Here is a 26,373-nt window from a genome sequence, read left to right as displayed (position 1 = left end):
AGGACTTACATCACTGGTATATTTTGAGATCTTGCTCACATTCTTGAACTGGGGAGTCTCACAGTAGTTAATACTGTGGCCTTTACTGTTTTCCAGATCCTTCTTGTACTTCACCTTAGAAGCCAAAAAATACAAGGGTGAGATGTAGCAAAATCTGAATTCACTGCATAAAATATCTATGTACATAAGTCATACCTTAAATCCAGATAAGTTAACATAAAATGATTTTATTATATGGCATACAGTAAAATGTAGGTTCCACAATCACAGCGAATGGCGAATGGTGATTTTAGATGTCTCAGCTTTGGGTCCCTAGTACGAGACGTTTTTCAGAAAGTGCTGACTGCTCAGCATCTACATATGAGGCCCCCTGGGGTATGCCTACGTTTCATCTGGGAGTGAGTTTCCCAGTTCAGGCAAATAGACCCGCACTAGCAGAGCTCGAGCTGGTGTGCTCAAACATCGAGCAGCGTGGATGTTGAGGCTCAGGTTCTCAAACCCACCTAAGCTTGAGTAGAGGAGATCGAGCCTAAGATGCAACATTCCTACTGCTATTTTTACCATGTTAGCTTGAGCTCCACTAATGTGAGTCGTCTACCAAGGGTGGGAGGCTCACCCCCAGCTGCAATGTAGACATACCCTTAAAGACCTCTTGAGTGGGGCCCCCAGATCAGAGGCATCCAGAATCACATATCAATTTTGAAAAAGTTATCCTTCTTCTCTAAAGCTATCACAGCACAATTCTATGAACAAATTAATACATGCTAATGTTCCTGACAAATAGACTATGTAGTTGCACCCCCAAAGAACGGGCACGTTATTTCAGTTATACTGATACAAAACAGATTTGGAAAGTTTCTTCTAAGAAGACTTGCACTGGATATCGCAAGAGTACCCAAATGTGGGAGGTTGTGTCCTAGCACTTCAGCTGAATTGTTCTGGGTAATTGGAGAATACTCCTGACGCACTGCATCCATTAATTGGATAATAGTGGACATGCCTTAACAACTCAGAATAGTTTGAGAATTCCTGTACACGATTCTCTTACAAGCAGATGTGTCTTTTTTGCATTATTTGTAAGCGACAGTCTTTTACAGGATGCTGGATTCTGTTCTCTATACATTAATAGAGGCGCACAGATATAATGGAAATTGGATTTTGGCCCATTTTGCATATATTTTTCAAAGGTTAATTTTTCCAGTTATCTGCAGAAAACCCTTTAAAACATGGTAATATGCACTTCTGAATTATCCTAAATTACTTATGTTTCGAACCCCAGAAAATGAGAAACACGGCACTAAGAGCCATGCAAAGGACTTCCTGAGGTTGGCCAGAATCAGAAATATGCTGCTTTCTCTTTCTCTATAACAGTGATGTCACTTTATAAGTCAAATTGAAATTCCTTGTATGAAAGTATTAATTAGTACATGCAGTGCTGATACTACGGGTCTAATTCTTCTCTTTAATTCACATGCAAGTTTCCCATTGATTACTTCATACGTACATGTGGAGGCAGAACAGGGTACAGAATTAGAGCTCAGCTGTATATTGGATTTTGATTTCATATTCAAATAGGTAAGCAAATCTTTCCCCAAAAATTTGCAAGTTCTTAAGTGTAGAACTTGTATTTAAGCCTCATCTAAAATACATTTTAAATTCAGAAAAATAAAATAATAATACTCAGCATTTATGTAGCACTTCTCATGTTTAGAGCTCAAAGCACTTTACAATAGAAGGCAAGTATCATTACCCCCATTTTACAGGTGGGAGAACTGAGGTGATCAGATTCCCAAGGTGACACAGCATGTCAGTGGCAGAGCTAGAAACAGAACTCAGGTCTCCTGACTACCAGTCCAACAATCTATTCACTAAATCACATTGACAACATTTTGGAAAACTTTATCTGAAACAAAATTCTGCATCTCTTGATCTCCTCTGTCTATAATATGTACACTCCTGGTTTCTTTTCCTTTAAAAAAAAAAAAAAAAAAAAAAGGCGGAGGAGGAAGGAAGGATGTTCCTGGAGAAAGTGAGGGGTGAAAGTGGGCCGCCAGTATCAGCCCGTACACTGCCGCGGCAAAGGACCCTGCTTAAAGCACTGCCACGGCAGCACTTTAGCGTCGTTGCCCCTTTTGCCTCCTCCCCCCCAACCCCGGGCCAGTGACAGTGGGGGACAAAAGGAGCACCTGCCCCACGGCCGGTGATTTTAAAGGGCCAGAGCCCCGGGCCCTTTTAAATCGCCACTGGAGCCCTGGGCAGCACGGGCCAGACAGCACGAATGGGCTGAGGCCGGCCCCCATACCAGTAAGTGTTAAATATTACTTTCACTGCAGAAAGGAATTACATGAAAAAAAACACATGCAGTGAAACGTGTCGTTCAAGAAACAGAAAAGTTATTTTAGTTCATCTGGAGATGCTTTCATTTTAAAAAACACGGAAAGGTGAGGAGAAGAGCCTCAGCTGGTGTAACTTCTCAAACGTCTACTGAAGTCAATGAAGCTGTGACAACTTTCATCAGCTGAGGATCTGTCCCTGAATGTTTCTCCTAAGGAATGGCCATATTTTATAACTGTACCACACACTGATTGTTTTCATGTGTGGTAGTCATTAAGGACAACAACTTTTTACTTTCCTAGCCGGAGAAAGCAGAATTTACCTGCCAGAGATAAATAGATATAGCTGTATCTAGTATGGGCTGCTCTCCTAACAGTCCATAATTCTATTTGACTCCTTACCTCACTGACAAGCTTGTTGACATTCTGGGCTTGTTTAAGAACTAGGTTGTCTTCGGCTGAAAGAGAATAGAAGTGGGCTGCCCCTTTCATCTTTGAATGATCCTTTTTGTATTTTATCTAAAAAAGGGAAAAATAATCCAAACAAAGATATTTTTGTCATTGTTGTCATTTCCATTCACTGGAAGAGCCAGAGTAAGACTTTTCCTTAATTTCTATTAGTTTTAATGTGCTTGAACAAAAGGGTAAATAAGTTGGAAAGGTAAATTAATTGCAGGCTGTTACTTCTTAAAATCACCTCCATTGAAAATCACCAGTCTTGTAATCATATGAAACCACTTCACAATTTAGTATTTTTCTTCAAAAGTTTTCCCATTGGTTGGACAGCACTGGTTCTTAGTTACTTGAACAGACATCTTCATATTATTAATCACTAGCAGATTCTTGGCTAGCAACTGATTGAGGCTTGTACTCTATTCTAGTCACGAATTCAATTCTCAGTAGTCTAATGTTAAGATGCCAGTCAGAGAATTATAGATGGTTACTAAGGGCTTGTCTATACTTACGCGCTGGTTCGGCGGCAGGCAATCGAACTTCTGGGTTCGATTTATCGCGTCTTGTCTGGACGCAATAAATCGAACTCAGAAGTGCTCCCCGTCGACTCCGGTAATCCTGCTCGCCGCGAGGAGTACGCGGAGTCGACGGGGGAGCCTGCCTGCCGGGTCTGGACCGCGGTAAGTTCGAACTAAGGTACGTCGACTTCAGCTACGTTATTCACGTAGCTGAAGTTGCGTACCTTAGTTCGATTTGGGGGTTTAGTGTAGACCAAGCCTAAGTATTCACTAGAGCAGGAGTGCCCAATCTGTGGCTCTGGAGCCAAATGTGGCTCTTCAGTAGTTAATATGTGGCTCCTTGTAGAGGTACCAACTCACGAGGGAGGGATAGCTCAGTGGTTTGAGCATTGGCCTGTTAAACCCTGGGTTGTGAGTTCAATCCTTGAGGCCATTTGGGAATTTAGTTGGGGATTGGTCCTGCTTTGAGCAGGGGATTGGACTAGATGACCTCCTGAGGTCCCTTCCAACCCTGATATGCTATGATTCTATGAACTCTGGGGCTGGAGCTACAGGCACCAACTTTCCAATGTGCTGGGGGGTGTTCACGGGCCCTGCCCCCTCCCCTGAGCCTGCCATGCCCTCGCCCCTTCCCCCCTATTTTAAAAAGGAGGGAGGTGAAGGAGGTGCCAATTTGGATTCGGAGTTCTACGATTGACTTAAATATGATCAGGATTCTACCCATGGGTCTGGATGTTTATATTTGTGTTTTGCCTAACTTCTGCACACAAATCAATTAATTTTCACATGTACACAGACAGGCTACTCACCTCATGCAATCGCAAATGCCTAACTTTGAAATTCTACCCCGTAAGTTATGAAACAAAAGATATTTTAGAGTGTGCTGAAATGTTATGATTATTCATATTTGATTTTGGTGTCTGCGTTCAGTTTCTCAGACTTTAAAAAAAATTAATTGCCTTGTACTACGATATGTTCACCCTCCTCGTACAGCAAAAAGAAAACCATAAAACCAACCCTCATAACAATTGCCAATTAGGAAATATAATTTTGATTTTTAGCACATTGGAGACCTGTTACAATGGCATCTTTAATCAGGGAAGATTAAATAGTCATTCTTAAATTGGTCATTACAGGATTTGTCATTGAAATAGGCCACAGTCACAGGAGGTCTTAGAGAGACAAGGTGGGTGAGGTAATATCTTTTATTGGACCCACTTCTGTAGGTGAGAGAGACAACTTTCGAGCCACATAGAGCTCTTCTTCAGATGTGGGAAAGGAAAGAACTGTGTGTGGCTCGAAAGCTTGTCCCTCTCACCAGCAGAAGTTGTTCCAATAAAACTCATCTACCTTGTCTCTCTAATATCCTGGGACTGACACAGCTGTAACTATACTGCATAGGAGGTCTTAGTTTCTTTATATTCTCCCAGTCATTAGTACAAGTAATGGGATACTATGTTCTCTTGTCTCAGTGTCAATTGCTTTGTACTAAAGATATACTACAACATGATAAAAAAAACCTAGAAACTGTTCAGATCATTCAAGCTATATTTACTCACTATGGGAGTTACTGTAGCAAATCTCACAACTATAACTACTAAATACATAGTTTGCATTGGTGATAACGGACATCATCAATCCCCCAAGCCCTCTAGTGCTCTGCAATGCAATGAAATGTCATGGTTTGTTTTTCTAGTTTAATTTTAGCATTCTGCTTCCAAGCACTATTTCAACAAACTGCTGCTTTTAATTGTTCATGTATTGTATTGATTATTCATGTTTTATACTTACGTCACTTGCCAGTTCATTTGCTTTCTTGGCATTTTGATAAGCTGGAGTGATCATAGCAGGAAAGCTTCCTTTCCCTCTGTGCTCTTCATATTCATCCATATAATCCTGCACAAAATTCAGGGTGTTTATTCATTACATATGAGCAAGTGGATTATTAATGACTTTTCTAAGCTCCCCAGTCTCTGTAATTTGCATGTATAGTTCATTACTTCCATTTATCTGTAAAGTTTGTTCATTTCGTACTAGAATATATGTATTTAATCACCCACAGTGTAAACTTTCTCTATGGCCTCTTTATTTATGTTGCAATGGAAGCACGGGTAACTTAGCTACTTTCAAGATGGTATTCTTCCAGTACAGAGAAGATGAATATAACCTCCAAATCTTACCCCAACTCTCCCAGGCCAAAAACTAAAAGAAAAGAAGACTGGGTCTCATGGTTAAGACACTCAGGAGATCTGGTTCAAGTCAGGCTCTGCATCACATGCCCACTGTGATGCTGTGCAAGTCTCAACATCTCTGTGACTGTAGTCCTCATGGGTACAGTAATACTTCTCAACTTCACAGGGGGGTTTTGAGGATGAATTAATTAATGAGTGGTGCTCAGATATTATGGTGGCAAATACCTTAAAAAACAAAAACAGTGCCCACTCTTTTTTTTATTATTATTATTTATTATTATTATAGAATTAGTACTATGAAGCGAAATGTGTCTTTAGACCAGATTCTGCCCTCAAAAGCATATGAGTAAATCTCTTTAGCTTTCAGATTGCATGAGAATATCCAGGACGTTATCCCTATGTCAGGACATAATTGAACCATTTTTGGACTAATGCCAGGTTTACAGAAAAAAGGTTGTTTTGAACTTTAAAATCATTTAGCCAAAGGATTATTTTTAACTTTTTCATAAACATATTAAGGGTTTGTGAAAAAGAAATTGTTAAATATTTTATTTTAAACAATCTTAGCAAAAGAAAAAACAATTTCCTCATTAGAAACCATATCGTGTATGTGCTTATCATGTAACGTTGTATAAATCTTTTGTAGTAATGTGCCAGATCAGGTGAAATGAGGATGCCTGCTATGGCAGGAGTAATGTAAATGCTACAAATATTCATAGTATTTCTCCTATGACTTCTCTCAGCAAAGGGTCATGCTATGTCAGATCACATGTTACATGATAAGTTGGGTCACACTATAGTGGAGTCTGTCAGTAATATGGTAACAACATCTATAGCTATTCTATATCCAAAATGTGCTATAAATATGTACAGAGAATCCAAAATAACCATGAAAATAAACTGTCACTCTTTTAAAATACCATTGTTCCAGCTGAATTCTAACTTGCATTCTAATTTCTGTTTTTCATAACTTCCTCAAGCAAATTTCTTGAAATTTTCTATGCTTGTTCCAAGTCTGAAACCAATATTATTCATATTACGTGGTATCTTAAAGCAAACATAGTCTGTTCACTTCTGTGGGACTATTCGTGGAATAAGATTAAATTAATCAGAATCTGACCCAATGAGATTAAAAAAAAGCAAGTCAAATTTAACGTTTGTGATATAAGGTTCAACACCACGCTCAAAGAAAATACGAAAGTTAGTTTTAAAGTCACAAGCATTTAAATTAGCCACCTTTGTACAGGAATATTAGGAATGTCCTGTTTATTCTTTTATTTTTTGAATGAAACTTTTGTTAGTTTAGAAGGTATATGGTGATTTTAAATTTCTGCTACTGTATATGCTAAACTGATTTCTTTTTCAAATGTGGCTTGTTGTTCACACTTCTAGGGAATCTATCAAATAAGCCAGTTTTGGGTAAAAATAGTGAGGAAGTTTAATGTTATGAAGACGTTAAGTCAGTAAAAGCATGCACCTCTTTTCACCTGAAGACTTTGATTAAAAAGCAAAGTCTGACTATCTACAAGAACAGTATGTGAAAATAATAATTATCCTCTGAAATATAAATTCCTGAGATTGGGACCCCTGAGTTCCATTACTTCCCTGGGACAGACATAATTTAACTGAAATGTTAATATTATGATATTAAATGTTAATGAATATTAGGATTTTTTTAGCATTGCCCACAATAATTATATTTCCTAACAAATGAAAAAACAGCGAAGATGAAGCCATAAAGACCAGGGTTGAAATGGTCCCCTGCCAATGGTACACACTCATTTACATACAGTAACTCCTCACTTAACGTCCTCTCAGTTAACGTTGTTTCAAAGTTACATCGTTGCTCCATTAGGGAACATGCTCATTTAAAGTTGTGCAATGCTCCCTTATAGCATAGTTTGGCTGACTTTACAAAGGAGCATTGCACAAGTTCCTCTTCTCCGCCTCCTCCCCCTTCCTTCCTCCCTCCCACCCAGCGCTTCCCTGCACCAAACAGCTGTTTGGCGGCGCTTAGGACTTTCTGGGAGGGAGGGAGCGAGCGGGGAAGTGAGGAGTTACTGTACTCCAACTATGGTATTATCATGCTGCTCTCCCCTTGCGGTCTTGATTTCTCATATGGGAAAACAATGTTTACAACAGGGGACAGCAAATCTCATTGCCATTAGTAAACTCTAAGCATTTGGCAGTATTAACAACCAGCTGTAGCATGGGTAAACGGGTATCTCTTAGTTGTTGCATACCTGGCTAAAGTGATCTATATTTTCTTTTGTGAAAGCATCATCTGCTCCAGTTGCATGGCTGGCTTTTCCCTTCATCTCTTTTTCATATCTATGATGATACCTCACCTAACAGAAAGAAAAGAAGATCAAGCCAGATGAGTTCAGCCTGTTACATACATGCCGTAAAATAAATCACATGCACATGTTAATAATAAAGGTTTGCCAAAAAATTTCCACTGCAACCAGTCTTCAGAAGCCAAGTTTTCTACTTGTATTTAATAAAATTTTAAGAACATAGGACTTGCTATATCAGTTCAGATCATTAGTTTGCTAAGTATAGCATTCTACATCTGGCAGTGGCTAACATCTGATGTGCCAGAAAGTTAAAAATAAACACATAAGTCACATAAGTGCAGAGTCTCTATATAGTGCTTTTCATCCTAGCCGATCTCAATGTGCTTTGCACACTCTACTGCAGGATCATTTGCCCACCAATAATTATTTTTAATAATAAAAGGCTTGATTCTGAGAGGTGCTGATCACTAGCATGTCACTAGGCCCAGTGGTAGCTTTAGGTGAGCAGCTTTCAAGTTCAGGCCCAAGATTTACAATATCTCTATTGAAGTCAAAATAATGCCTACAAGCTATATGCAAGCTTGCCCTTTATCCTACACAGGTGATTTTTTACACCAATAAGAGTTCCTCCACAGATCAAGGGCAGTGTGTAAAGTTTTAATGTTTGGAACTCATCTGCCTTTGTCTTTAAGACTAAGGGTCCTTCTTGACTTTCACTGATGAATTAATAACCAGAAAATTCTCCATTCTGGTTTTAAGCTACATTCCATGTAGCTAGCACAATATGCTATACGTATTTCCTTTCACTTTCAATGAGTAAAAATTGATACTAATGAGTCAGTTTGAACACACATGATTTAATTTAGCCTCGTAGGAGGCTGGTAATGTTATCTTCCCTTGAAACTGCTTTTTTAAAATCATCACAGCTTCTGGCAGTGGGGCTGGTACCCATTTAACAACACAAACGTACACAACAAACGTAATTGTGGCACTGAGGCAAAGGCAGACAAATGACATTCACTAAAGATCCCAGGCTCACACTGCTCCATGGAGGGTCAATCCTGAAAGGTGCTTAGCACTCCTGAGACCTGCGACGTGAGTTCAGCTCCAAATGACTTCAGCAGGAATGCAGGGCATTCAGCCCCTCACCATGCACAATAATACTCCAAGAGAATGGCAAGAGAGGGGGGTGGTTCTGAAATAATATCAGTCCAGCATACATTTGATAGGCTTCCCATATTTCATTTTATTTATACATATATACTTAATACTCAAAAGACTGGTTTCTCTAGTTCACTTTGTGCCTCTTAGTCAAAGGTCACTCCTGCACCAACATAAAGGGAAGGAGAGGGAATCAGGGGTGAGCAAGGGCAGGGGCAGAGCTCTGCTAAAACCAATCCTCCTGTAAGAGGGCCCTTGTGCCTGTGGTATAAATTAGAGCTGCTCCTCTAACTTATGCCAAAGCTGAGCAGAGTGGGATCAGAGAGTCACAAGTGGCTCCTTATGGCCACACCCCTCATTCCTCTGTGTCCAAGTGCAGCTTGGGAGGGCCTTCTGCCCCCAGAGATTAACAGTATTGCTTTCAAAATATAATGGCCTTATTTTCCCTCGTGTATAACACAGGACCTGTCCATGCAAAAATAATTACCTGAAATCCTACAGGCCACATTCTCTGCTGATGTAACTCCACTGGCACTGATGGGATTTTGCCAGAAAAGAATTTGGCCCTAAGTCTGTTGGATTTTTTCCTCAAAAGAATTGTATTTGATACTTACATCACTGGCTAGTTCATTAGCTTTCTTGGCTATCTGATAAGCTGGAGTGATCATAGCAGGAAAGCTGCCTTTCCCTCTCTGCTGTTCATATTCTCCTGTGTATTTCAGCTGTAAAAAAAGCAAGATAATGTAGGAACAAGTATATCGCGCACATTTATATCTGCTACACACAAAAAAGCTACCTTAAAAGAACATTACTGAGGTTGCAAAGTCAACCACTCAAAAGTCAGGAAATGTCAGAGTAAAAGTTGCCTGCGCCACCTTCGTTCACCATCATCCCTCACCACCTCACAGCCTTGTATGTATAGTCGTTAATTACATGATCAAATACTATTTTTCCCAAAAGACCCCAGCCTCATTCTGTACTCAGGATAGGCCTGCTCTAGGGATTATTCAGGATTGAAACAGGTTGCCTGTTCTCTCCTGTTATGCTTACATCACTCATAAACTTCTCTCCAGCCTTTGCGCGCAGTAGATCTGGAGTGTCTACGACAGTGGTATAGCTGGAAACTCTGTCTTCATGACCTCGCTTATATGCCACCTGGGAGGCAGAAGATATAAAATGCATTTTAAAACTATTTACTAGCAAATATCTGGGTATTTCCTTCCATAAGGCTTGAAAAGGCAACAGAAGAACTGACCTTTGTTTCAGCTAATGAATTATTCACAGTTTTCTGTTCTTAATATAAGTCCCTCAGCTGTAAATACAAAGGCAGATGTATCTACTACTGACTAAAAGTGGCTGTCACTACAGTGTGTTCTGATTTTATTCATCAAACTATGTGCATTAGTTTAATTGTTCTATTATTTCACTCAGCCTGTCTGGATCTATCAAGTGCCAAAGGTGTTCATTTTATGGCAATGAAAGAAAACTGCACTATGGGGAAAAATATTTTTTTCTGGTACTTTATACAGCATTCTCTCTTTACTAATACAGGTAAATAGAAAAAAAATAAGAGTGGTTATGCTGATATCTACAACATAGTAAGCTGTCTTCATTTTAAGGCCCCAGTGCAATGCCTATTAAAGTCAATGGAAAGACTCCAAACTCAGTGGGAGCAGCTTGATATGGTCCAAAGTGTTTGTTTTGGGTGAACAATATTCTTCAATAAAATCACTACAAGGTTCTTCAGTAATGTCCCAAACCCCTATAGCTTACAATTGTATTATTCCAATGGTTGATACTATACATGGAAGCCACGGCAGTATTTTTCAAATGCTTTGTATGGTTCTTATTTTCACCGGATTTCTTTGGATTGGATTGTTATTTTTATAACATGGTACATTATGTGCATAGATAAGTTAAAGTAAATTCTAGGTAAATTAATTTACTAGTGTACTGGTATATAATTTTACATACTAAAAGGGAAAGAGAGATGAAAAAGTTAGAATAAGTAGATAAATAAATGAATAAAAATACAAAAGGAAAATAAGAGTAAATAATTCACAGGGTATAGAATGGTACAGCAATTAATTATTTTTAAATTTGAGATGGCCATGATGTCATAAGTGTCCCATAGATCTTAGAAAATGCCCATACTGTCACTTGTTATACATGAAAGACAAGGTGGGTGAGGCAACATCTTTTATTGGACCAACTTATGTTAGTGAAACAGACAAGTTTCAAGCTCTACTTGTTATATGTGACATTCTTCCAAGGCTAGCTAGTTTGCTAGAGACTCCTGTGTCAATGTATCACATTCAAGGTTTTTTCACTTTTACGGGAGTTATTTTACAATTACCGTTGGCTATGGAATGCACCTTTTAACATGAACTGTTTTAAATCCAAGTTTTGCTGAACTTCAATAAGTTTGACACACACAAATTGGGACTTACTTCACTGCTTAGCTGAGTGGCTTTCTTAGCTATCTGGTAAGCTGGAGTCATCATGGCTGGAAAGCTGCCTTTGCCTTTCTGTTGTTCATATTCTTCTGTGTATTTCAACTAGAAAATTATATAATTTTCATTTTGTTAAAGAAAAACCCTCTGTCCACCTCTTTTAATGCACACATTCTAATTGTTTTGGGTTATATTATCCTGATGACTTTTAAAAACCTATAATGGACTTAACCAAAGTGGAAATCACAGGACCCATCGGTTTGGCTACACGTTTAAAGAGTTTTAAAATAATTGACACATAAAAGAAAATGTATTTTATAAGTTCAAAATTTAGGAACATTTCCTATGTAAAGTGGAAAAAATCTGTTTATAATCTTTTCCTTCAATATTTTTGCGAACAAAATATTTACATTAGTCACTAGTTTAGTAAAGACCACCTTGCGTAGGCACAGATCTTCAATTCTTATACCAAGTTTGATTTCCATTCACTTCCGGTTGATGGAACGGCAATAGATCCTTGTCTACTCTACAAAAAATAAGATGTGTAATCCACTGTTGGTGCAGCCTATAGGTGGTAGCACCACTGGAAGATGTAGAATATGTTGGATTCCATCTACAATCAAAGTTACTTAAGATGTTACTCTCCTGTAGCTGAAGTGTATCTTAATTGCAGAAGTTCATGGTAGTTCCACTGAATATAATTTCTAAGCTTGGCAGTAACACTGTTAGGTGACCTTGACGGTATATATAGAGAGCGCTCACAAGGCTCAACACGCTCTCTCAACATAGCAGTAAATGCATGTCACCGTCTCCTTTTGTAATTTGTTATTGAAAGTTTGGCTACTCTAACCTGGAAAGTCCTCAGAATACTATAACTCATACAAATAAAGTTATTGCAAAAGTCAGCCCACATACATCACCGAGAGTCTTCTGTGCCTGAGCTATCCTGACCGTTTCGGGATCTGGGATGGTTCCAGAATACCAGGATTTGTTTTCCTCATATGCAGCTTGGTAGGCTTTCTAAAAAAGGAAAGATTAAGTCAGCGGAAATGTGTCTACTCATTTTTAAACCCGAACAGTTAATCTGCCAGGCAGGGAAAAGAAAACCATCATTCATTATAGGTGAAACATACTCCTATGCAGAGGGAAAGCATGAGGTCTATGCTCCTCTTCAGTCTCATTTGGAGAACATAGGCAGATCTTAAATGTCATGAATTTTGTGCTGACCCTTTCCACATCAAAGAATATTTCTGAGCACGTTCCATAAGATTTGCTTAAATGATATGAAATTAGGGCCCATTTCCCAAAACTCCAGTAAAACATTTGCTGAGTATCGCCAAACATCATGCAGACAGCAATGAATTTGCTAGACCAGCATTACTATTGGTGCTAAATCTGTGCTAAATGTGCAGGCAAATCTGAAAACTGAAAATTCAGCAATTGAAGATTGATATTTGCTTTTTTGTCAGACTTATTTCATAAGAATCCAGAGTGTGAAAAGTGCCAGATTGAAAGCTCTGAAAAGTGAAGTCCTCTATTTGCTTGCACAGGCAGCATCCAGATTGCCCTGCCAAAAGGGACATCTTCTCGAGAGGACAGTTATTTATAGACTTGTGAGTATTTGGGCTGTCTGCTGAGACTGCCAAGAAGAGTGATAATGGGCTTAGACCATTTCAAAAGCAGCATATTTTACTTATTACTAACGTAGGATGGGTCTGAACCACCAAAATAAGATGAATGGTTCTATAGCCCAATAAATCATCGAGCTAGCCCTTTACATTTTCTATTATTGTTCCCGTCTCTATGTTAAGGGAGATTTATTTATTTTTTAACACTAGCAAAAAACTTTAAAAAAAAAAAATAGTTATCTTGGGCAGTAGTTTTCTGTTCTCCCTTTATTACTAGCTTGCATAGATGAGTTTAATCAGGGATTCCTAACTCCCTGCCCACTTTCTTCCTGTCCCTGATCCTGTGTTTGCGACACTCACCTTGAAAATTAATACTGTCACAAATTCAGCATTATGGCTCTACTTCAGGATCAAGTCAGAGGAGAAACTGGGGTAGGCAGAAAAAAAACACTAGCAAAACACAATGGGTGAAATCTTGGCCGCAGTGAAGTCAATGGGAGTTTTACCATTGACGTTAATGGGGCCAGAATTTCATTCAATATTTGCAGTAAATAGAAAAAGTGGCAAGACAAATGTTGGATTATAATAATACTTAGCACTTACAACACAGCACTTTTCATCTGAGGATCTCTGAAAGTTTTACAGAGATGGGCAAGTCTGATTATACCCATTTTACAGAAAGGGAAACAAAGGCACAGAGAAGGTAAGTGACTTGACCAAGCTCACGCATGACTCCATGGCTGAGTCAGGAATAGAATCCAAATCTCCTGACTCTTGCTATCCTCTTTTTAATGACTAAAATATGCTACCTGGAAAAGCAAGTGAAAGTTAAACAAGCTATTAAGGAAATAATAATAAATGGACTCTCATGACTGAAATATGGTGAATAAAAACACAGCAATAATCATCCCATTTAGCATGGGGCAGTAGCTCATACCAGGCCAATGCTTGGTGGATTGCATACTAGCTGCTCACATGAACATGTGTACTTGAAGAATGTCTCTAACCTGTCTGGCCAGCTGTTGAACTCTATGGGCCGCTTCCATATCTCTGGATGCCACATCCCAGTGAAAAAACGATTTGAATCGTTCCCCCTCTTCTCGATATTTAATCTACAAAAAATAATGGCATCATTATGTATAGGTTTTTCTCGCATCATGGATGCCTGAGGCCATCATTTTAAGGTGGGAAAGTGCTGAACATGCCTGGGTACATAGTACTATACAGTAAGTGCAAACTGCAGCGAGAATAATTTTAAACCAGTGCAAGACTTTGTTTACTTCCTAACATCATAAAGCTATGAACAAATGCACACCTCTGCTATTTTGTGTGTGTATCTATGTACCAGATCCTCAACCGGTGTAGACTGGCATTGAAAGCTAGGCCAATTTTCATCAACTGAGGAACCAGCCATATATTTTTAAAGATATACAGATATAGGGCTTGTCTACATTACCCGCTAGATCGACGGGCAGCGATCAGTCCAGACGCAATAAATTGACAGCCAAACGCTCTCTCATCAACTCCGGTACTCCACTGGAGCAAGAGGCACAGGCAAAGTCGATGGGGGAGCATCAGCAATTGACTTATTGCAGTGACGACACCGCGGTGAGTAGATCTAAGTACTTCAATTTCAGCTACGTTATTCACGTAGCTGAAGTTGCATAACTTAAATCTGTCCCCCCCTTTAGTGTAGGCCAGACCATAGAGACACGCCATTTTATGTTAGGACCTACAAAACACACAGGCCTAGACAACCCAAACTCTGCGGCCTTTGGGAAACCATTGCTCACTGCACTCTCTTCTTCCTTGCCACCCCACCAGAGTCCCCTTTACTTGCCAACTCTACTTCGATTCTTTTGTTTATCAACCATCCTCCACCTACCAACTGCCATACCGGAAGACCACACAAGCACTAGACTCTGTGCAATGCAAGGAGCACAGACCTGCATTCTGCGTGCCTTCCACCACTGCCTAAGGTATCGGTGGAGAAGGAGGTTAGATTTATCCCTTAGTGCAAACATCTGTTCTCTGGTCCACATAAGTGGCTTCTGACTAAGATATTCTGCTGACACTGGAGTTATACATATAGGAGGAGCAGCACACTGGAGTTGAAACCTACCATGAAAATCTGAGAAGAGAATTTGGTTCTTAGACGCCAGTAATACAATGACAACTGAAATCAAGAGAGAAATCTGCACAGAACATACAGGTCAAGTGTTACTATGAAACATTGGTCCTGTGTATCAGTCAGTGGGTAATATTCTACCTCCTTTATCCTGTGCAACCTCAGTGAAGTCAGTGAGGTTGCACAAATGTAAATTATTGGCAAAATTGAGCTCCATGTCTTCACTTTATTATAATTTAGTATTTGTTTTGCAATAGCACCTAGAAGCCCCAACTGAGATCAGGGCGCTATCGGTGCGAGGTATTGTACCTGCACATAAGAAACAGCTGCTGCCCTGAAGAGCTTACAATCTAAATAGACAAGACAGAAGAATGCTGAAAATATGTATCAATATCTCCATTTTACAGCTGAAGAGAAGCAGCAGAGATAGATTAAGTGACTTGCCTGATGTTTCACAGGAAGTCAGTGGCAGAGCAATGAATTGCACTCATATCTTGAGTCCTAGTTTAGTGCCTTAAGAGCAAAACCATCCTTGTTCTCTAATGTAATGTAATGTTCTCAAGTAAAAGCTTATTCAATTTTACCAGTTGAATATGCTTTTTACTTGACATCATTAACATTTCAGCGCAAATATTTTCTCAAGTGAGAATTCTTTTATACATTTAGCATACGCAGTTCTAGACCAAAAACTGCCATATAAGTGAATGGGGACTTTCAGTGAGTAAGAACTGCAGAATCAGGCCCTTAAATACACTTAGCAACCCCCCCTTTGGAGTTCAAAATTCCCTATGTGATTGAAAGGGACAGGAGCTGCTCTAGGTGAGAAAAGAAGGGAAAGTGATCTCTGAACTATAATTTGCCTTGCATGTATATATACACACAAACACACTGGAAGTAACGGCAATCTCATATCACAGTCTGCAAACAGAAATAGAACCTGCAATAATCCCAGACTCATTCCAGACCAGCTCTGTCACACGCAATTTAAAGGAAGTATACTGGTTGTTGTTGTAAGAGTGTCTGAGTTATTGCAAAAACCTGATGCATAAAAATGGCATGCAAGAAAAATGGGAGAAAAAGTGCAACGTATGATGAATGCTGCTAAATGTATGATGCCTGCATTGTCCAGAAAGCAGAGAAAATATGAAGTGTGTGCAATAATTTAAATAATACAACTTATTTACAGAGAATTTTTAGTAGGATGTGAAATCATGTATGAACACACTGTTTATGCTTACTATGTATAATAATAATAGTAGTAGTTTTTATAGTATCAAAGGGGACTAAAGTCAATAAAGCAACATTACATATGGAAATGGGCCAGTTACCAGTGGTTATTTGCAATCTTACTATGTACTTTTCTAATGTTAAAGTTACCAGAAATACAAAATTGAAACTAATGTCTTTGGAGGAAAACACCACAAGACAGGAAAGAATGCCATCAAACAAAAAGACTTTGAGCTCCCCCAGTGTTTTTCAGGAGCACAACAGCCTTTGATACAGATACAGATAAAAGAAAATCCAATGCACCCATAATATTTCAGTAAAAATGTTCTCAAAACAAAACCATGCAAAACCTGACTTTGTATTTTTTATAAATCTCAGCCCAAGTTCATAAGATGCTTGAAAACCCTCCTGGGTACAGATTATAATAAAACTGAAGCTACTTTGTGGCTTGGTATCAAAGACTTGGGGATTTCAGTCAAGTTTTGCTTGGTGTTTTCAGATTCATTTGAACTCAGAATTCAAAACAAGCGATAAAAAGTTTAAGAAAATGTCTTCATGAACCCACATGACTGACACTATCAAGTTTACACAGCTTTGTTCAGCATTCCTAGCAATTTTCTGTGAGCACTGCCACTTAGAATATTAGATAAGTATCCCTTTACACACTGAGCCTGCACTTCTCAATCAGGAAGATTCCCAATAATATTAAATCGATTCGTTGCCCGAGTAAAGACTGTGAGGCCCCAAATGTACAAGAAGTAAGGCTATAATTCTACCTTGGGGTTTCCTAGTGATACTGACAAAACTATTGTTTTGCTCTCTTTCTTTGCAATGGAACTCAAAGGCCTTATAATGTAGAGCTGTATGAAGTGTTGTAGCCTTGTAGAGTGATAACACAGATGAGGTAACATCTTTTATTGGACCAATTTCTGTTGGTGAGAGAGACAAGCTTTTGAGCTTATGCAGAACTCTTCTTCAGGTCTAGAATACATGTAATATGTGTTAACTACTTACACTAAACAATCTGTTCCGCCCTGTATTTAGTTGTGACACCCTGAATACATTTCCCAGACATGAAGAAGAGTTCTGCGTAAGCTCAAAAGCTTGTCTCTCCCACCAATGGAAGTTGGTTCCATGAAAGATGTTACCTCACCCACCTTGTTTCTCCATTGTAGAGTTGAACAGGCATAATACATTATTCCTCTTTTTAAAATGAATCCTGAACACATAGGATACAAATTCACCAGAGATGGGAAAAAATTTCTTGTTGAAAAAAGGAAAAAATATTCCACAAAATTACCTCATCCACCTTGTCTCTCTAATATCCTAGGACCGACTCATCTACAACAACACTGCATATAAAATTTTAGACATTTTCCTTCATTTTGTCTAAATTTCAAAATTTTCCAACCAGCTCCAGCATTCACTGAAATATTTATAACAAATGTTACAAAATGTGTCGTCTTCTACATAAAATTGATATATTTCTAAGGGACAATTGTAACAATTCTATATACCAGCATAACCAAACTACAGATGGGATCAAACTGGGAAATTTAAATCCAAATCTGGATTTCAAACCCCTTAAGGATGGGTGTATTTGATTGTTGTGGCCCATTATGAGCCCATTTGCAAAATTCTGATCCAAACCTGGATACAAACTTTTAATACTCTCAAAGAGACCATGGGAGAGGAGAAGGAGTTTCTGTCTGGACTTTGTGTTTTAGAACATTTCTAGAACAGAATACATGACTACAGTGGTGTCTTTTTTAAACATAAAATACATGTGAATATAAAACACACTTGTTCCTAAAGCTTCTTACCTCACTTACTGCTTCTGATTGTTTCTTCACGTTTATATTTACTGGTGTCTCATATATGCTTGTGAATGTGTTGTTTTTTGGGTTATGGCTACAAAAGAAAGTGTAATGGGAAATTAGAAATGTATGTTATTGACCACCAAAAAGATAGGTTTTCTTTTTAGTTTGATATTTCTTAAAAACATTGAACAAACCTGTCCCCCACCCCAACATGACTATTGGGTTACACACAAGTTATTGTTTTATGAAGTAGGTGCCTACAACTAAATTAATTTTAATGATCATATCATATCAATGCTGTGTTTCTAATAACAAAAGAGAATAATAGAATAAAAAACAACTGTCATCTCTTCCTTTCAAATGACAAATTTGACAGGAATTGATCATTATGAAATAAAAAACTTTCAGAAAAAACCCTCCCTCTAAAATCTGCATTTTACATATTTTTTCTGGCTACTAAGTGAATTCACATCTTGTTAACTCTTAATCGCCGATACAGAAATCATAGTATAGTCACAACAGTTTACTTTTCTAAATACTTCAAATGACACTTATTTTGGTGTCTTTTAAGCTACAAGACAACATGACAAATGTGGAAATGTTACATATGAGGTCAGATTCTGATCTCATCTGCCAGTGCTGCCCATATTAATCCAGAATAATTCCACTGAAGTATCATGGAATCATAAAATATTAGGGTTGGACGAGACCTCAGGAGGTCATCTAGTCCAATCCCCTGCTCAAACCAAGACCAACACCAACTAAATCAGTAGAGTTATTCTGGTTTCACACCACAATATGTGAGCCCAGAATCTGTCCCAAATATACTCTTCTAATGAATTATAGTAACTTAAATTTTACACCATGATTATTTTTTTATAAGGAAACACACTTACGCTTGACAGTAAGGCTTTTTCTGATAGCTGACAAAGTTATTTACAGTTAGCATCATCTTGCAGACTTCACAGTGAAAACAGGCTTTGTGCCATGTCTAGAATTCCAAAAGATAAAAATATAGTGAAAGTTACTTGTATTTCATATTGTATTATTCTAGTGATTTTAAACAGCAATATTGATCCCTTCTATCCATATAATTAATAACCATTTCCCACTGTGTGAATGAACATGTACTAAATAGATCTACTGTCATTTCGAATTTGTTTGTTCTTTTTAATCTTGTTCCAACAAACTTTTATAATTAAGTTCATCTCAGTTCTGAAATCCAGTAGGAATAAAGAATGTACAGTCTGAGGGGCTTTGGCAGTGTCTTCAATGGAAGCAGGATTAGGCCCAAAAGTAAAGTACCAATGCATATGTTTATTAATGTTCAAAATGACCAAGATAGAGAATGTCTACTGACCTGATCTATACAGTTAATCTTCTCAGCAGAGTAAACCCCAAAGCCGCATCTAGCACAAGGCTGCACATTCATCTTGAAATCAACAGAGTGAAGAATATATATATCTATATATACACAAAAGGTTCAAAGACTATGAAGATGACTTTCCAGTCCGTATGGAACACACTCCAAACAGCCCAATCAAGCCCTTTTGCTCTGCAGTCCAGGATCACATTAAAGTTCTGAATCGAAGTGTCTCACTCCCTTTTGCTGACCTTCTGCTTCGAAGTCAGCTGCTGGCTGGCTTTTAAAGCTGCCAGTTACTAAGAGGGGTTATTTTGGCAACTGGGTAAGTACGTACAGAAGGGGAGCTCTCAGTGACATCTTTCTCTAAATAGAAGAGTGAACTCATAGAAAAGAATCATGTTCATATGAATGATAGAAACTGGTCATTCAGTTTCTAGGCTTTGCAGTTTAATGCTAGCTGTCATAATCCCATGATGGAGCTAATGGTATCAACAGTACCATTATCAAATTAGTAGGTAGCTGGTCACCTCCATGTGGGGTATATGAGCTCACTAAGGGATAGTCTGTTCCTTTAGGAACAGCCCTGTGTAAGGTAGCTGTGCCACCCCAGAAGTTCAGGGAAGAAACGTTAACTCAGAGATTCAGAATTTCTTCTGTGCTCCCCATTTGCTCCTGCTACATCGCAGACCATAGCAAATTACTTCCCCTTAACCCAACTCACCTGCACTTGGTGGGCTGTGGGGAGGCAAAGCCAATACCAAGCCCATTCTCTGCCCCTCTCCTCCTCCTATTGCTTCTGCCATTGAGATACAGGGAGGCCCCACATGCGGTTGGGGGAAGCCTTTTATTTCAAAGAATTCCAAACATTAACAAACGGGACACTTGGCCTATCAACCACAAAAGAGCAGTCACAAAGCAGCTATTTAATAATGTACCGCATCAGCAGAGCAGTGTAGATCAGAAAGTGAAAAATGCCTCATCCAAATGGAACTATGGAATAATGTGAATAGGTAAACTGTTTTGTTAGTCTCTAAGGTGCCACAAGTACTCCTGTTCTTTTTGCAGATACAGACTAACACGGCTGCTACTCTGAAACCTGACTCCTAACACTGGAGGTTACCAATCCTCCCCTTCAAAAGATACCATGAAATTTTTCACAACTGCAAGTGGTCAGGACCTAAGTTTTACATCTCACCTGAATTACAGAACTTCCAACAGCAGTGTCCCTTAACAATGGGACATTGCTAGGTACTTTCCTCTAGAGTAAACTACAATCTATTGAATTCCCAACACCACTCTCCTTAGCAGTTAGGTACTATAAGGAAGCCTCCTATCCAATTCCTGCTGATACCCAACTCTGCTTAACTTATTACGTTTACTGAATGCTAACAGCGTACTAGCACTGCATAGAAAATGGAGTTGACAAAGTCCCTGCTCTGAAGAGACGCAGTAGTAAGCACTATGGCCCCAACTGTACAAAGACTTACTCATGTGGTTAATTTTAAGCACTGTGAATAGTCCTGTTGACTATGTGTAAGTCTTCACAGGATTAGGGCCTATGCTTGGTACTAAATATTAACAGGATGAGCCCTTTGGTCTCAATACTGCTCCCACTGAAGTCAAGGATTGAGAGTTGAGTTCTTATACCCAGAGTATATCAGGTACACAAAAGATTAAGAGGACAGTACATTTGGGATTGGCTCTGTTGGGTTCCTGGGTATAATGCAGTAGGATGGTAAAAGGCCATAATCACCTAAGCTGCTGCATGCTGAATACGTTGGAATGATGAGGAAAGTCTACTGGAGCCAAGATAATAGCCCTAGTTACATCACAGCTAGAAAATCTAATATAATAATATTATTAAATAACTCACTTGAGGTTCTTCTATCCAGGAGAGGAGATGACAATGGCCATTGCAGCAATGATGTTGCTTATATTCATATTATGTATTTTTAATTACTGCGAAAGCAGCCAAAGCCATGGATGGGATTGAAGTAAAAATTATAAGAATAAATAAAAATAAATGTTTTAACTACTTTTAAACAGTGGTCTAGAATTGGAAGAATGAAACAGGACTGGGTCCAGTCTGGCATTTCCAGTTCTTGTTGGAGTTCCTTAGAGGGGTGCTGCTCTCTATTTGTTGACTTCATTGCCCTTCTGTTTTGGTGTAAGGTCACCAAGTTTTCACACCTGCATGTTAAAATCAGGGATACAGATTATGCTGTGCATCTAGGATTTTTTATCTAGATAATCAATTTTTAACCATTTAAGGCTTTGATCCTGCAATGTGGGTTGCACCTGCAGATCTATGCATGTCACAGGGGTTTTAAATTATTTTACCACTGTAATTTATTCTGCAGGGTACACATTTTACTTTGTAATCATCTGGCAGTGGGTCCTTTACTGTAGAAAAAAATTGCTTAGCTATGTGAATTTTACCAAATGAAAAAGGATTTGAACAAAAACCATGCTTATTAGAAACAAAAATTGAGCTGTTCCAAGTAAAACCAAACCTGTTTCCTAGCAACAACGGCCTTGCTTTTAGAAGAGGGTGTTACCAAGTTTTGTGATTTTATCACAGGTCTTGTGGTATTTGGGGTCTTTCTAAAACCCTAGCTCATGAAGTCATATGAATACATGAGAAGCTCAGCTTTAAAAAGAAATATTTCAGGTATTGCAGGTATGGAGAAAACCTTAAAAATGTGACCTAAATGCAGTGTTGATTTTATTGGGGGTCTCACACATTTTAGAAAGATAAGGTCAGTGAGGTAAGTCTCTTTTATTTGACCTTCTGTTGGTGAGAAAGATAAGCTTTTGAGCTTACACAGTGACCTGTTAAGACCCCAGCAGTCATAAGGAGTTAGTTCAGTCAGTTACAAAATTTTTAGTTCTTCTAAAAGGCCCATCTACTGGAACCATGAGACTCTCAGCTTTCATTTAAAAAAGAAATAGGTTTCTAACCCTCATGGTTGTAGAGAAACACTTGAACACATGAAGCAAACACAGCTCACAGATTCAAAAGCTAGAAGAGAAATACCCTCCACACACACACTTATTATTTTAAAGACACCTCATGATTTGTAAGCCACTCTCATGACTTTTAGGGCCAGACTCCTGATTGCCGAACATTTGGACTTGGCAATACTGTGTTCACACCCTAATTGTTAAGAAACCAGAAGGGAATGAAAAAGAAACTCCAAGGGACTATGGGTTGTTTGTTTTCAACCCCTCCCCCTCATGACTGTTAAACCAAGCTCAGGATTTTGGGTGGCCGGACACAGGATTTTGAAGGCTGGGGGTTGGCAAGAGGGCAATGAGATTTTAGAAGATTCCCTTTTCAGGGCTCCAATGCCGCAAAATAGCGAGAAGGTGGCAAATTTCCGCACCAAATTCTGCCCCCGAGGAGTGTCTGCGGGGCGCAGGGCTCCCCACAGGGCTGATGGGGGCAGGTTTGGGGAGCTTCGCCCCGCCCCCTCTCGCGCTAGGGGGGCGTCAGGAGTTCGGTCCCCACCCCCTGCCCCTCGGGGGCGGCATAGGGGGCCGCAGCCTGGGAGGCGGGGATCGGATCTGCCCCTGACCCGGAAGAGCGGCCGCAGCTGCCCGCCCGGCAGAGGGCGGGCCTGGGTCCCGTCACTTTTCCTTTCGCTTTGCCCCGTGCGGTCCCAGAGCACCGCGCTGACGGGACCGGGACCGGGACCGGGACCGCGGCAGACACAGGGGAGGACGGTGCAAGGTCAGTGCCCTGGCTAGGCGAGCGTCCCCCCCCCCCCCGGCAACTATCCCCGTCTGACCCCTTCCTTCCTCCTCCGGGGCGTGTCCGGCTCTCCGATCCCCTTCTCCCACCCCTGCTCCCAGCCGGGCTGCTCCTCTCCCCCGTACCGGACCCCAGCTCCATCCCCCTTGTCCCCTCTTCCTTCCTTCCTTCCACCCACCTCTTACCTCACCCTCCACTCAAACCTCCTGCCTCCCGTTCCCAGCCTGACCCTCTCCCCAGTACCGGACCCAGCTCCATCCCCCTTGTCTCCCCTTCCTTCCACCCCTTACCTCACCCTCCACTCAAACCTCCTGCCTCCCCAGTTCCCAGCCTGACCCTCTCCCCTGTACCGGACCCCAGCTCCATCCCCCTTGTCCCCCCTTCCTTCCACCCACCCCTTACCTCACCCTCCACTCAAACCTCCTGCCTCCCGTTCCCAGCCTGACCCTCTCCCCAGTACCGGACCCCAGCTCCATCCCCCTTGTCTCCCCTTCCTTCCACTCACCTTCCCTCAAACCTCCTGCCTCCCCTGTTCCCAGCCTGACCCTCTCCCCAGTACCTGACCCCAGCTCCATCCCCCTTGTCTCCCCTTCCTTCCACCCCTTACCTCACCCTCCACTCAAACCTCCTGCCTCCCCAGTTCCCAGCCTGACCCTCTCCCCTGTACCGGACCCCAGCTCCATCCCCCTTGTCCCCCCTTCCTTCCACCCACCCCTTACCTCACCCTTCCCACAAACTTCCTGCCTCCCGTTCCCAGCTTGACCCTCTCCCCAGTACCTGACCCCAGCTCCAACATCCAATCCCCCCTGCCTGACCCGCTAACCCATTCTGTCTACCCCAGGGAGGGGTTCTCAAACTGGGGGTCGGTACCCCTCAGGGGGTCACTAGCTGTCAGCCTTCACCCCAAATCCTGCTTTGCCTCCAGCATTTGTAATGGTGTTAAATATATAAACAGGTGTTATTAATTTATAGGGGGGAAGGGGGTTGCACTCAAAGGCTTGCTATGTGAAAGGGGTCACCAATACAATAGTTTGAGAACCACTGGTCTACCCCCTTCCTGGCCTCCCCTCTATCCTCTACCCCCCATGCCTGATACTCTCTAACCCTGTCCTCCCACCCCTCCCCGATCCTATTCCCTCCTTCCCCAGTATCTACCCCTACCAGCTTAACCCCATGTTCTGCCTCCTGTCAGATCCCTCTAACCTCTTCTCCAGTTCTCTCCTCTCCTTTCCCATATCAGACTTCAGACCTCAGCTCTAACCCCACTTTTTCCACCCCATGCCTGACCCTTTAAGTCTATACACCACCTTCCACCCCTACCCCCTCTCTTCCTAGCACTTAACCCCACCCTGTAACCATTGATTGCCCCATTTTTGTCCTGGCATATCTGTAAGGGGACTCAGTACACCATGCCAGATGTCCTGTCTTACGGGCTCAGGATCATTCTGTACTTTGTACTTCAGAGGTGGCAACCCTACCTCTAACCCTCCTTCTGCCACCCCAGCTCCTGGACCCCATCTTCCAACATCATCTGTCCCTTTTCCCTGTCCCCAGGAATCTGACCCTGTCCTCCTCCTTCCCTTCAGACCACTAGCAGCTAACCCCCTCTAAGTTCCTTTTTCTCCCTGGCCCCAGAGCCTGATCCTGTCCTCCTTCCTATGCACCCCTGAGCTTAATCCTCCTTCTCCCCCCCCCCCCCCTTTCTGGCCACACTTTCTAACCCCCTGCTTCCTCCTAGCATCTGACCCTCCACTTCCAGTGTCTGAGTCTTTCTCCAATCTTCAATGTTTTATCCCTTTCTTTTCCTCTTCTTTTAGCCCCAGAGATTCTTCCCTTCCTCTCCCCCCCCCCACCTTAGGCCTTGTCTACGTGGGAATGCAGTTCTATTGGTATAAAGGCGTTTTATGCCACTGTCTATTCCTGTACAGGAAAGGGAATAAGCTATATTGCTATAAGATAACATTATACTGGTATAACTGCCTCCACACTAGGCATTGCAGTGGTGTAACTATTTTAGTTTAAAAAAAAAAAAAAAATCACACCCATGAGAGTCTAACAGTTCATTTAGAATCCCGCAATTCCCATAGGTAGTACAAATTATTCCTTCTATTTGTGCATTATTTTGCATTTATTAATACTCATTTTCTTTCATGCATTCATTCACCTATCTTATTGGGTTCCTTTGAAATTCCTTGTCTTCCCTAAATAATCTTGTGTAATTTACAAATTCCAGCACCTCAGAGTTCATGTCCTTTTCCAGATCACCGAGAAACATATTAAATATCATCAGACTTATCCCTAGTCCTTTATGAACTGTGAGGATTCCCAATGAAATCAAATTAAAATCTGCTGAGGCTGAAAACAACTTTCCCTTTTACTTTCAGCCTGCACTGGGGTTGGTACACAGTATTCAGATCAATGTCCACACAACCTATCTAATATCTGTTTGCATAGTCCTACAATCCACTGGTATCTAATCTGACAGTCCGTGTTTCTAATCTATCACTTGATGAGTTTGATAGGACATGCATGAGTAAGGACTACTTTAATCAGCAATTGTTTGCAGGAATGGGGCAAGCATCAACTGTTCTGCTCTCCATTGAATACTGTGATTAAAAAAAACCTTTTCACCTGGTAAATAGTATGTTTTTTCTTATACAGGGGAAATGATTGCTTTCAGTTACACTGGTGTAATTCTGAAACAACTCCACTGACTTTAGTGAAGTTACTCTGAATTTACATTGGAGTGACTGAAAGCAGAATTTGTCCCAAGTACCATAATTTGCCTAAGGGGCTGCTACGAAATCTTAGAAGAGTAATATGCTTTTTAATTTCTGAGCATAACTTTCTTTACTTTTTTAAAAAACATACTAATCTTGGGAAAATATAAAACACATAACATATGAAGTAGAGAGAAGTAGTGAAATTCAAAATTAAGACTGATCTACATCCATGAGTCACATCATTGTACTTTTCCACCAAACACAATTGGATATATATGTATGTATGTGAGAAAAATTGAAATCTTCCATTATTGTATGTT

General features: G+C 40.4%; 2 protein-coding genes across 10 annotated transcripts in view; one reads left to right on the top strand and one right to left on the bottom strand.

The window, feature by feature from the left end:
• The window catches only part of NRAP (nebulin related anchoring protein), a 62,459-nt gene extending 42,593 nt beyond the window's left edge, over positions 1-19,866 (bottom strand). For 3 of the 8 annotated variants that reach the window (XM_034777513.1, XM_034777516.1, XM_034777515.1), the window contains exons 1-12: positions 19,571-19,853; positions 19,107-19,201; positions 18,214-18,301; positions 14,043-14,147; positions 12,323-12,427; positions 11,405-11,512; positions 10,005-10,109; positions 9,569-9,676; positions 7,740-7,844; positions 5,096-5,200; positions 2,736-2,852; positions 10-114 (exon numbers count right to left, since the gene is read on the bottom strand). In XM_034777513.1, the coding sequence (XP_034633404.1) occupies positions 10-114; positions 2,736-2,852; positions 5,096-5,200; positions 7,740-7,844; positions 9,569-9,676; positions 10,005-10,109; positions 11,405-11,512; positions 12,323-12,427; positions 14,043-14,147; positions 18,214-18,301; positions 19,107-19,201; positions 19,571-19,642 (1,218 nt within the window). In that variant the 5' untranslated portion in view covers positions 19,643-19,853. Of the gene's footprint in view, positions 1-9; positions 115-2,735; positions 2,853-5,095; positions 5,201-7,739; positions 7,845-9,568; positions 9,677-10,004; positions 10,110-11,404; positions 11,513-12,322; positions 12,428-14,042; positions 14,148-18,213; positions 18,302-19,106; positions 19,202-19,570 lie in introns of all 8 variants that reach the window. The other 5 variants (XM_034777520.1, XM_034777517.1, XM_034777514.1 and 2 more) reach the window with 5 other exon arrangements.
• Positions 19,867-23,136: 3,270 nt separating this feature from the next.
• Positions 23,137-26,373, top strand: part of CASP7 (caspase 7) — a 32,155-nt gene continuing 28,918 nt past the window's right edge. Inside the window, exon 1 of one of the 2 annotated variants that reach the window (XM_034777018.1) lies at positions 23,137-23,309. The gene's annotated coding sequence lies outside the window, so the exon portion shown is untranslated. Of the gene's footprint in view, positions 23,310-25,398; positions 25,418-26,373 lie in introns of those variants that run through there. The other variant, XM_034777019.1, reaches the window with a different exon arrangement.

This window comes from Trachemys scripta, chromosome 7 (genome assembly GCF_013100865.1).
Source record: "Trachemys scripta elegans isolate TJP31775 chromosome 7, CAS_Tse_1.0, whole genome shotgun sequence".
NCBI lineage: Eukaryota > Metazoa > Chordata > Testudines > Emydidae > Trachemys > Trachemys scripta.
This window is presented reverse-complemented; position numbering and strand designations above follow the sequence as displayed.